At 34.1% G+C, this 13,372-nt stretch overlaps 1 protein-coding gene across 1 annotated transcript; it reads left to right on the plus strand.

The window, feature by feature from the left end:
* Positions 1-3,694: 3,694 nt before the first annotated feature.
* Positions 3,695-9,548, plus strand: LOC138317171 (putative ammonium transporter 1). Its single transcript, XM_069258725.1, has 6 exons — positions 3,695-3,782; positions 4,096-4,323; positions 5,715-5,806; positions 6,111-6,338; positions 8,957-9,083; positions 9,385-9,548. The coding sequence occupies exons 1-6, from the start codon at positions 3,695-3,697 to the stop codon at positions 9,546-9,548; spliced, it is 927 nt and encodes a 308-aa protein (XP_069114826.1).
* The last annotated feature ends 3,824 nt before the right edge of the window (positions 9,549-13,372 follow it).

The following is a 13,372-nucleotide window of genomic DNA, read 5'->3' on the forward strand; positions in this document are numbered from 1 at the left end:
TAACATGAAACTGATTCTTTTTACTAAGCTCATGTTCTACGTTAAAGATTAGATGTTCTCCTGTTGGCCGAGTGGCTAAAATGTCTCGACATATTAACACAAACTCTCCATCTCTGGGTCTTGAGTTCGAATCCCATGTTGGAAAGTTGCCAGTACTATCCGCTGGTCGATGGTTTTTCTCAGGGTACTCCGGCTTTCCTCCATCAATAAACATTGCACGTCCTTACATGACCCTGGCAGGTTATAGCACATTAAACTAATCAAACCCAATCATTTTCCCCATAACAATAAATTTTATTGTTTTCACTAATGATGCGTTGTATGGCCTTTAGCCCAGACAGATAAAAGTCAATAAAAGTAGTTATTTCTCTTCTGATAAGTGCTCATCATAGGTCATCAAGCGTGACTTCGGCAATGAGGGTAAAGGGGAGGCGACTACAACTGCATTGAATCCAAGAGGACACGTATACTAATTCGGTGATTTTTGTTCACAGTTTTAAATATTTGCCGGTCATCTTTTAACGAAATTTTAATATCAATGTGTGTAAAATCAGTATGACGTCACCAGTAGGTCATTACATCATACACGTTAAAGTATCCCCAAACTAATCAATGAATTCTTTATCATGCTGTTCAACATAGCAAATAATTGATAGTGGTTGTTAATACTTTTCTGTTGCGTTGATTTTTGCCGTACAAAGGTAAACATAGGTGATAACAGGTGATACACATGTGTCCATTCATACTTATCCATCTGATCAATTCATGAAATAACAAACAATCTGTATACGTTACAATGGACAGTATCGTTAATACTAAGGTACAATTCACATATACGCTCGCACAAATACAAAGCAACACCTGAAAATATTACTATATATTGCCATGTGCAGTGATCTGTGACTGACATTGACGAATCTATCAGGCATACACACCGGCGACATATAGCATGTGTCCATCATAACGCCAATTTTTCTCTTTGCGATCGACGGGAATCCCCTACATTTCATGGAGCTATTATTAGCGAAATATCTTGAATTTTAACATTTTTGGATACAACTGTTGCGTAAGGACCGAGGAGATCTGTAGAAATGTCAATTTCTACTGAAATTACACCACAAATGTGAACGTTACAGCTCTACTCGCGCAAATATCAGAACTGCAAGATGCTCAGTCGAAACTTCTCCACTGGCAGCAGTATACGGTCGCCAATCTTGATAATTTCTATAAGATGGCTCTAGGAATCATGGTGTTTCGTTAGTACTAAACAACGCCTTTACTGGGTTAAATCTATTATGCATTAATTCTTCAGTCGATTTACTGACCTTACAACTCTACAGATAGGAGCGTAATACCACATTGTTGATTATTTGATGTGGTTACAAATTAATTCTCACATATTGTCGCTCAATTCCCTTTTCCTGCTATCATATGTCTTGTCCTTGTGTGTTTTGTTCTGGGCTGCATTCATTAAACTGTATGCAATTTGCGTTTCGGGAAACTCTACATATCAGTCATTTAGACTTACGACTTATTGTGTATATTATGTATTGGTTATTTCTAAAATTGCTTTTAAATATATTTACGTAAGCCTAATACAATCCGAAAAAATACCAAAGAATATATTTGCAGAGAAATAAATTGGGACAAAGACGTGGGAAATCATCTATAACTTAATTTGAATTTGAAATACATTATTGTATTATTTCATTAAACCAGATGAGGTTTCAACATTAAATTCTGAACTTAAAATCGTTTCGTCTTAACAAAATAAGAATATATATACTATTTTAAATACAATATTGCAGTGAACGTACATTATGCTTGTGTTCTATTTACATGATACTAAATGAACACTTGAGTAAAATGCTATCCAAGTGTTACATAAACGAAGACTATCAATGTAATCCATATTCATGGTTACTTCTTGTGTCAGACTTGATACAGACGCAGGATATGTTCTCGATTTCTAACTATCGTTTTTATAAGTTTCATGAAAATTACGTATACGTAAGTTTCATGAAAATTACGTATACGTACGTAGCAGCAGGACAAAATAAGCTAAAAAAACAAAACATATATATTCTGACGTATTTTCTAAGAGGAAACAATAATTGAAACATAGCTATTATGCAAGTTTTAACTTCACTCCACCATGACATACAGCTTATAGGACATTAAATATAGGGTTATGCCCCCTCTATGTTCAACGGTTAACTCCATGAGTGAAAAGAAAAATATATGAAAAAAATATTTATAAGGAGATTTTGAACAGAAATGGACTCCTATGTATAATCAATAGCCAAATGAAATGATAAATCTGGGTATAAGAAAATAAGCCATATTTTAGTGACGGTTTAAAGATGCTTCACCGCCGACAGAGCATAAATGATACTCATCATTTGAACAATAATTGGTGTTTAATCATGTATTTATATGGCTAATTTACACTACAAATAACATAACATAGTTTATTTTGCTTTTGGTGCATGCGCAATCAGTACTTCATTCCATATAAGTGACACGGAACTGTTTCGGAATACAATTAATTACTTTTAATAGTTTTATCTTGAAGTAAAATGAAAAGGTCAAACTTTTCAATGGTGGTAATGGTTTAAAGTAAGTAACCTTTGTAGCTGAAGAAAACTACTTATTCGTCTCTTTCTGTTTTTATTGAGAAAAGTGACCTCATCGTGTTGGAAAATCTATAAACATTATTTCGAGTTCAAAAGGGCATATAGTTAACCATATCTGATTGGAATGGTCGATAAATAAATGACCGTCACCATAGCTGTAGGTAAAACTCAAGGACATATCAAGGTCACGGTGTTATGAAAGTGTTGTTTATATGTATTCAACAGGTGAGTTTTGTCTAAACATTTCATCGTTTGTTCAGGTTATAAAATGTTGATGTAAAAACGACAATGTTTCAACATACCAATCTGCCTTATTTTGATTTGGAAGAATTTTTTAAATAAAATTTTGTTGAAAATCATATGGAAATAAGATTAAATCAAAGTAAATATGGAGAGTAATTATTTGACACATTTGATAGAACAACTCAAATAAATTTGAAATAGCTGAGAAGCCCACATAAACCGATACTAGTAGTCTGCTACCGGTAGTCTGGCATTGATGCCAAGAACATCGTGTAACTATTAGTCTTTCCGAGCTTGTCATGACCTTAATGGCGGTCAGATCAAAATTTAAACATAGAGTTGTATCAATACAGGTATTAAATTATAATAATTAATTGTTACTGTATACTGTATAGCTTAATTTAAATACAAAATCAGCAAATTATATTATATTTGGGGACTTTAAATACAACGTGTTGTTTCGGTGATTTATATTTTTCAATTTCTGTTAACAATCTTGATTTCATACCCGGGACAAGACAATTTAAGTTTGTGATTTAAGAACAGGCAAATGAGTAAAAAAATACTCTTTATCCACTAGTTATAGTCTAAGATAGAAAATCCATTTACATAGGAAATGATTTGTTTCATAAAAAAAGTCAAAATCGATATACAAAACATATTTGCATTATTAAATATTACTCAGGGATCTGATAGCTTTAAATGAATCGTATCGGGTAAGCTTAACGGAAATCATATCAAACCTTGGTTTTGGCTTTATTATGTTGCTTGTAAATGATGAGAATCAGTAATTCAGTAGCTTGTTTTATTCAGTTATGCAAGGAGGGTTCGCCATGTTGGAAGTTGGCTGTGTACTGAGCAAGAATGCGACAAACATTCTCATCAAAAACCTCCTTGACGCATGTAAGTGGTAGGGGTAAATTGCATAAACAAAGGTCTTCTGTAACACAAGTTACGTAACCATCGTATATAAATTGATTAAAATTAATTAACTAAATGTTAAAAAGTATGCTCTATTTTTAGATAGCGTGAGACAAGTTTATAACAAACACACTTTCAACAAATTCGAGGTTATAACTCGGTAATTTTCACTCCCCATCAATATTTCTATATTATATCTATAATATGTGTATAACGAACGATGGCTATAAAGTGTTTCTGAGGACCCCAGGGGTTCGTTTTACCGTGTTTTACTGTATTTTTTTTCCTTCTGCAGTCATAGCTGGGTTTGCATATTGGCTCGTGGGTTATGCAATAGCCATTGGTGAGGGTAACTCCTTTGTTGGCCATACGTATTTTGCCCACCACGGGTTAGAGCCGGGGTCATATTCTCTCTGGTTCTTTCATTACGTGTTCGCCGCTACTGCTGCTACCATTGTGTCTGGTGCCGTGGCCGAGAGGTGTGACTTCATCGCCTATCTCATCTACAGCTCCGCCATTACAGGTAATGAAACATTGATTGGAAATGGACTGTAATCATCTTTGTTGACGTGTTTACAGTAATTTAGTACTAAACTCAGCACATTTAAACACATTTTAAATCCATGCCTAAACATGAATTTGCTTTAATTTTCATAAACTGTCTGATATTAAATGATGTCCAAAATTTATCAAAATGTAGCTTATTTCTTTCAGCGTTTATATATCCAGTTCTCGTCCATTGGGCCTGAACATCAGAAGGCTGGCTTGCCCAAGGTTTCACATATGATCATGATGGAGTAACATTAAACATAGTATACAGGGTAGGTATTAGTTATACAGAGTCAGTTTTAGTTATACAGGGTAGGTATTAGTTACACAAAGGTTATGTATTAGTTATAAAGGTTATGTAATAGTTATACAGGATATGTTTTAGTTATACAGGGTATGTTGGGTAGGTATTAGTTATACACGGTATGTATCAGTTATATAGGGTAGTTACTAGTAATACAGGGTATTTATTTGTTATACACGGTATGTATTCGTTATACAGGGTAGGTATTAGTTATACAGGATATGAATTAGTTTACACAGACGGTAGGTATTAAGTATACAGGGTAATTATTAGTAAAACAGGGCATGTTTTAGTTAGACAGAGTAGGTATTAGTTATACACGGTATGTATTAGTTATACATGGTAGTTATTAGTTACACAGAGGGTAGGTATTAGATTTATATGTTAGTTATTAGTTATACAGGGTATGTATTAGTTATATACAGAGTAGGTATGAGTTATATACGGTATGTATTAGTTATACATGGTATGTATTAGTTATACATGGTAGTTATTAGTTACACAGAGGGTATGTATTAGTTATACAGGGTAGTTATTATTTATACAGGGTATGCATTAGTTTAAAAGGAGGTATTATACAAAGGAGGTATTAGTTATACATGGTATGTATTAGTTATACATTGTTTATGTACTGTAGTCATACAGGGTATATATTACTCATACAGGGAAGGGATTTGTCATACCGGTTATAGGTAATACTAAAACGTAATAGGTATTTCACAAAAACATACTTTTTTTAATTTACCTATAGACATTGTCTTCTGACTACAAAATAAGCACTTATTTGATTAAATCACTGATGTAAACAAAAATAAACGCTATTTTGAATAAATGTTTGAAATATCATTTTCTTTTTATCTCGAGTAGACAGCATGAGCAAGGGATAGGACCGTGCCAGGACTTAGACTAAATGGTTAGTTTATCTACAATTCTAGTATAATTTGCTACATAAATATGACCCAATTACGTATTAACAATTTCATTGCATTGTGTAATGTTTCTCACCTGTTTCCAGGATTTTTCTGGTAGTGGCATAGTGCATATGCTATCTGGTCTGGCAGCATTTGTAGGAGCAAAGATACTTGGACCTAGGATAGGATGGTACGACGAAGTTACCGGTGAGCCACGCGAAATACAAGGACGTTCCATTGTGGTATGTTTCTACAGAAATTTTTGATTGAACGCTTTCTTTTTATTTTGAAATATATGGTTTATCATTGTTTGTAACGTCATTTTTTATGAAATATTATGTGGAAACATCCGTTTGTGTCTCTTGCTATATTTTTGATAAATTATGCTTTTTCGATCGAAAAGATATTCAGCTTAGCATCTCGTAGTGAAATGTTTATATTCTATATAGAATTATTCGTTTATTTATGTTTATCATCTAAACCTTCCACGGTATTCTATATACATTATATATTACGTTTATGCACACTTTGCTAATTTGTTTACAGCTGGCTGCTCTCGGCGGATTTATTCTCTTATTCGGATTCCTCGCCTTTAATGCAGCGGCAGCAGGATCCATATCCGGAGAAGGCCAAGGGAATCTACTGTCTAAACTTGTCGTTAATACCGCAATGTCCGGTTCTGTGGGTGGCATTATTGCCATGATAATACAGTACATTAAAGGGGGACACAAGTGGAATTTCAATATTACCTTAAATGTATCTCTTTGCGCAATGGTAAGTTAGTTATTTGTCATTCAATCATATTTGAGGTTTTTGTTTAATTTTGTATTTTATTTTCATTTCTGAAAGTACAATGTATCAAGTATTAAGAATATCTAAGAATAAGAATAAAAACACTGGCCATTCATAACCAATGTTAATTCACTGTCTGTAGAAGATGAGATTTACTCATATGTTTATGGTGGCTATTCTACATAAGGTAAAGCCTTTACCATGCGCTTTGCTAGATTTTTTATTCACGAGAAATTCGCTTATGTTTTAGTTGTAGTGTTTCATGTGAGGTGTGATTTGGTAAAGATATCAATTCTGGTGTTAAAGTGGTTTGTTTAGACTTCACTTACCTTAACTCAATGTCAAAATATAAATACTAGCCAAAACATTTCACATTTTATTTTGATTATAAACTATAAGATAAATGTTGGTTTTTGCTTATCTATTTCAGTGCGCCATTTGTGGTTGTGCTGATAGCATCCCTACATACATAGTAAAAGATTATCATAAGAGTTATTTATTCAGATCGCCTATCTTTATGTTAAAATATATGTATATCGTTCATGAAAACAGCATATTACAATCAATTTAACTCATTTTGCATTACTTTTGCCTGATGTTCTATGAGTCATACCATCATATGTTTAAAAATCAATATTCGAATGCTCTTTTTGAAAGCTAGAATGGCTATTTTTTAATCACTAAAATTTAGCTTGGTTATTTTTGTCTCTACTTCATTTCTGATTCTAGACTAGTAGGAGATCATCTAGTTAAGGACTCTACTGAAAAAGTCAGCAACTTAGGGTCCAGTGAACCGTCTATTGAAAAACATTTGGTACCGAACGGAACTATATTACATAACGATGGCGGATTGATTATTTTAACAGCGGTGGTGATAGGGCTCCTTGGCGGTATAAACTATACGTTCTGGACGTATTTTTCTTTAGTTACAAAAGTAAGAACTTTCAATCTTTAAGATGAAAATATTAAAAATAATTAATTGCATCCCGAAATAGTTCCATGGCCCTATGTCGTATATGGAGAATGAATGAAGTAATGATCGTGCATGCACCAAAAGCAGAATAAGGTATTTTGTATTATTTTTCGTGTTAATTAGACATACATATACACCATTGAACACCAATTATTGTTCAAATGATCAGAATCGTTTATGTTCTGTCGGCGATGGTGCATCTGTAGGTACATGTATGTTAACTCTGTATATTATGTTCCGAGGCGTCAAATTTGTCTATACTCCAGCGAAGACACATATACATTGATGTATGTCGGCGATGTGTAATCACCTTAAACTATACAGTGTAACGATATCTTGGCATCATAATTATATCGAAATTATTTTAGAAGTAAAAAGAAGTAATATCAATGAGATAAATAGAAATATCGAAAATCCGTTCTATAGAAAACTTCTTTTTACTTTATTATACTTCCTGTTTTTCAGTCCATATGGGAGGTGAGCTGCTTGGTGTAATTGTCGTTCCATTCTTTCATGAGAAGGTTGGGATACTCTATAACTGGAATATGGAGTCGGTTTTGGTAGGTATCGTTACATGAAAATATTTTGTTGCATTTCACGAAACCTTTTTGAACATTTTTGTTTGTGGTATACACTAGTATTGGTCTGCATCGTACGTTACATAAACGTTAAAATATTATTACTATAATAATAGTCCATGACATAGGAAATGTAGCTTACGTTCGTATGCTAACCTCAACTCCTTCTCTCTCTACACGGGTTTGGGAACGTCCAAACAAAATACTGATTGTATAACAATGATATCGCGCTCTAAGCGCTCAATATATGTGGTGTACGACTTAAACAGTATTTATCTATTATGGCCTTGTTGAAAGGGCACTATTGCCTCATAGTATTGTCGAGGGATGGAATAGTGCCCGAGCCGAAGGCGATGACACTATCCTATCACGAGACAATACTATGAGGCAATAGTGCCCTTTCAACAAGGCCATAATGGGTTTAGAACATCATCCTCACATGAGACCCGTTTTCATGTCATCGTAACAGAAGCACGTCAAACGACACCTCGCAACGCTATCTCCATTTCCACACCACGCTGTTACATTAAAAGTACAACATATGAATTGTTGCAGAAATATGTGTTTCTTTAAAACGGGATTCAGCTTCATGAAGATTAAAAGTAGATTAATATTGAACATAAGTGAACTGTATTCTGTAGAAAAGCAACATTTGTTTCCATCCCCGCACACAACAGTCTGTCCGCCATTTTGACGTCTTGGTCGAAGCGCAACGTTATAATGACGTCATGTAATTGGGACGTCACAATACATTCACGTTCAATTTCGCGCCACTTCAATAGTGCCCGCTTACATGGGCACTATTGCAAATAGTACCCATCTGTGTAGCCAATCAGAATCCAGCATTCTGTCAGGTGTTGTACTAAATTGCCATTAACAGTAGGGTTGATGCATCATTTAATTTTATATAGCTTGTTATCTGTTATACTTAAACTGACGGGACCTATCCAGGAATCAACAAACGTAGACATTACACACTAGCTATATAATAACCTGACATTATTTAAATAAGGCAAAGCAACTTCCAACTCCGGCCTTGTTTTCCACAGTCACTAGCCTGGCAATGTGTAGGAATCCTGTCAATTGTAGCGTGGCCAGGCGGCACGTGTGTAATTCTATTCGGCACAATGAGGGCGTTCAACATACTACGGATACCGTTAGAATACGAACTAAAAGGTAATTAGCTGATAAGTACTAAATGTCTGTGTACGGTATCGAGTGAATCGACATTGAATGTAAGGGTTACAAGTGAAATGAATCAATCCCAAATGTTCTATTTCAATTAACAGACCATCTAAAGACGATATGCCACACCAATTAATGCTAATCTTGGTTCAAAATAACTCGTATCATCCATGGAAGCAATTCGCCATGATCATGAATAACGACCAGTTCACAATGGTTATGATATAAGAAGTTTTAAAGGTATCCTTGTAACTATTTTTCCAATTCTGTTTATTCATTTTAAACCTTGTAGGTATTGATATACCGAAGCATGGACAGAGTGCATATCCTACAACAGCCTATGGACACAGCTGGGGAGAAGGCAGAGATGAAAAAATACCCGAAGAGAAAGGAGAGAAAGGTGGCTATTTGAATAAAAGAATCACGGAATATCTTAGGAGTAGAAATACATCTTAATTGGAATAAGATAGATATAACATATCAGCGTAACTTTCAAATGACAAAAAGAAATTGAAAAAAATGAAAATCTTCAATGAAATAAAATATGTACAAAATACCAGGGTACCTTTCCCAAAACCAAACATTAATTGGAAAACATCTTAATTAAAATAATGTCGAAACAACATGTAAGGGCAACGAGGAATTGAAATATATCAAATTGAAAAAATGTTTTCACGGACCTTATAATGATCACGATAGTCCCGACGGAAATAAATCACACAAATGTAGTTTGGTTCGTAATTATATCATACTTTACATTATTAACATAATCATATTTTGATACCAAGATCTGACTTTCTGATCAGCCAATACGTTGGTTTTTTTTTTTTTTTTTTGCATAAAGCTACACACAAAAAAATCCGAGAATGGCTCGAAATCCCGACGTTATCATGACGACACAATAGATACATCGACGTTGCTTATTGCTTCGGTAAACGATGACTAGAATGGTACATTTTGTTTTTCATACTCCGATAAAATTGAAAAAAATAGTAACATCCATGCTTAAATAATTAGTTTTCTTTTCAGATTCGATGGAGAGTACAAAAAGCGAAGGTGACATGGAGCTTTTGTATCTGACGTCTCAACAACAACACACATATGAGCATATCATTTGTCTTACTACATTGTTCATCAGCAATTGGTCCATCTAGTTGGAAAACATCCATCACAGACATTTTGCCTTGAATTTCTAGTCCATTTTGTTAGTATTTCATATGTAATCATATCACTTTTTGTAATGTTTTTATTTCATGAAAACAATTTTTCAATTGTTATCTTTTATATCCATGATACATATTATCGTATGTAGGATAATACATTGTACATGGGTCCACATTTTACAATTTATCACAAGCGTTTGCATTTTTGAATATATTAAAGTCAAATGCAATAAATAACTATTTTTTATTCACTTTTTCATTAATCAAAGGGATATGAACCTAAAATAACTTGTTATGTATATTTAGACATAATTGGTATATATTAGATGGTTATTGTTTATTCCATTATAACAATTGGTTACTAAAACGCCAGGAAACCGTTTGAATACCAAAACCAATACAAAAAGAAATCTGGTAGAAAGGGAGGTTATCGTGAACAATAGTTGCTTACACAGCTAGAAACATACATGAGGGTGTACGTTTGTCGTGTCATTTTTGGCTTTCAAATTGCTGTACGAAGTTTAAGAGAAACTTGTTAACATTCGTTATAAAACAATGAAGTTATATGTGGCTTATTTTTTTTATACTCATTTAAGGTTTTCAATAGATTAAGGCTAAAAAATAGCTTGTTTTGCCCAGTTATGGCACATATAGCTTTGAAGTTTTTAGCGCCGAAATCAAAAGTAAATCGAACCTTTTCATTCGACACGGCACCGCGAAGGTATATTTATGTTTTAATTGCACATCTGAAGCACACAGATATAATGTGTGGGAAATTTCTCCCGTCTCTTCCATTGCAGCGATATATTTATATCCATTTCCTTTTAATGGTAGCCATCTTCAAAAGTCGTGCACGAGCATGAGTTGTCATTTCATGGGCCCGTGTATAGCTGACGATATATATAAGATTCTGTATTTTGGCTGGAAATCCGCTTTTCGACCTGGCGCTCAAGCCTCGTTCCCCTTTCAATCTTAATAAGATTGCTATGGAATATTCTATGGGAACCACTGCGATTGTAGCCATCTTGAAAAGTCATGCACGAACATGGGCTTGGATCCACTCCTTGGTCTGTATACAGCTACTAATGTACGACATATGTCCTGTGTTACTTGGCGGGGACAAAACCACTCAATGTATGTGTCATAATTTCGAATAACAAAAAAAAATTTAGAGGTTTTTAATTTCGTTGACTATCACTACGCCAGACGACAAAACAGCGACATGACTCTCCGCTGTTAAAATAAATCTACACAGAGAATATTAGTGCATTTGTAAGGATATTGTGAAAGTTTGTGCTATAAACTTAGCTACATATCATAACAGACTATTACTTTCAATTCAATCTCATTGTGTTATAAATCATTACGCTGTTGCATCAGCCAATCATAGATGATGTTACAAAAGTCAACGTTATTTTAAATTGCCGCTTATAACTTATTTTAAGCCATTAGAAATGATCGTAAGAACCAACAATGAATTTGTGGTAATACTCTACCATTTTCTGATACGTTCAATGTTAGTGTCACGAGATATGACAATCGATGTTTTACTATGTTATCCTTAGATCTTTTCCATCACACATGTGTGGTTTATATGTATAAATAGCACGTGTATGGCAATGGAGAACGTAAAGTGCTCTTATATCAGTCACGATACCCATCATGTGATATTTCTGAACAAGTATGGATCCCAGCAAACCACTTCAATTTATATAAGTATGCAGATCTATTGGTGGTAATGGGTTCATCTGGTATCTTGTTAATAGTTCTCCCGTTACAAATATGTCTATGTAATTTGCTCGAAAGTAGTTTTCTCTTAGTATGTTTATATATATATATATAATCTGAAAATAATTATTCATTTCATATCAGATTTTATGAAAGACATATGTGTGTGAGCCTTAGAATTTCGAGACGAGTTTCATAAAATCTCATGTGAAATGAACACATTTTTAATCACATAACTAACAACGACCTACATTTCAAAGAATCCCACGTCAAAATATATTGCAAAATCCAGAGGACGTCATTTTATTGTTTCTATCATGTCGTCACAATGTATTTCCAGCAAATGAAAATAGCTCCAGGTTATATTACAGTAGTGACATATGCAAAACTATTGGGGCAAAATCACTAGATATAAGGTGGATAATGCGATAAACATAATTATATATTGTATAATGTTGGGTGTTTTTGCTTATGCTTTCATTTATATGGTTAAAATCAATTAATATTTACGTGATGGTATCTGTATGCCTCAGTGAAGTAGCTCAAACTATTTCTGTCCGAACTGGTAATGACAGACATAAGATGTTATATCGTATAGATAATTCGGGACAAGACTTACTTTCAATCACTAACCGTGTCTTACACCTCTAGTTGGTAAATGGAATGTGGCCCGCTAGGGCGACACGAATTATATATCGTTCCATGTCGGGCCGATGCCTGTATCCCTACAATGACCTGATCTCTTTTAATTCCAGTACTTATGTTATATTAAACAATCTTATCTACAAAATATATAAAGACACACAATACATAATGTAGATGTTATAAATACATTAGACTGTCTTGAAGTTTCAAAGCATGTTTCGTTTTGTACAATTAGTTCGCGGACAAAACTTTGTACAGTTTTTTTTCCATACCTGACAGGTTTATCCCGCCGTTGCTAGGTGCAAGATAACTCTGTCTTTTACCTGGGTAGGGAAATGACAGCTCACTAGCGCTAGACAGTGACGTCATCAATACATGCGGCGACCATTTTTACGCACAGCGACGTTCAAATCAACTGAATTTTCGCCATTTTAAGTTAAAGTATGGGAGATAAAGAATCCTACATGTAAGATTCTATTTCATATATGTAGTCTTTATCGTAGTCCTCTGGCAATGGAACATTCAAGCCGAACCATACTGAGTCAAATAGTACTGATTTTGAAGTGACAGTACTCGATTTATACAATTTGGCAAGCACGGTAAATAGGACGTTTGGGAGGTGCATGGTCCCTCAAAAACGTCTTAATTTGCTTCACATTGCAGACAAAGTAGTGTTTGGACACACCTATGTAATGTTGAAACGTGGTGTAACTACCCTCTTCACGTTCGTCCTATGTAGAGCAG

The sequence above is a fragment of the Argopecten irradians genome, chromosome 3 (genome assembly GCF_041381155.1).
Source record: "Argopecten irradians isolate NY chromosome 3, Ai_NY, whole genome shotgun sequence".
In the NCBI taxonomy this organism is placed as follows: domain Eukaryota; kingdom Metazoa; phylum Mollusca; class Bivalvia; order Pectinida; family Pectinidae; genus Argopecten; species Argopecten irradians.

Excerpts from the sequence above, each read along its gene's own strand:
- LOC138317171 (XM_069258725.1), top strand. The coding sequence starts at position 3,695 with ATGCAAGGAGGGTTCGCCATGTTGGAAGTTGGCTGTGTACTGAGCAAG. Across the intron at positions 3,783-4,095 it reads CAAAAACCTCCTTGACGCAT|TCATAGCTGGGTTTGCATAT; the intron begins GTAAGTGGTAGG and ends TTCCTTCTGCAG. Across the intron at positions 5,807-6,110 it reads TACAAGGACGTTCCATTGTG|CTGGCTGCTCTCGGCGGATT; the intron begins GTATGTTTCTAC and ends ATTTGTTTACAG.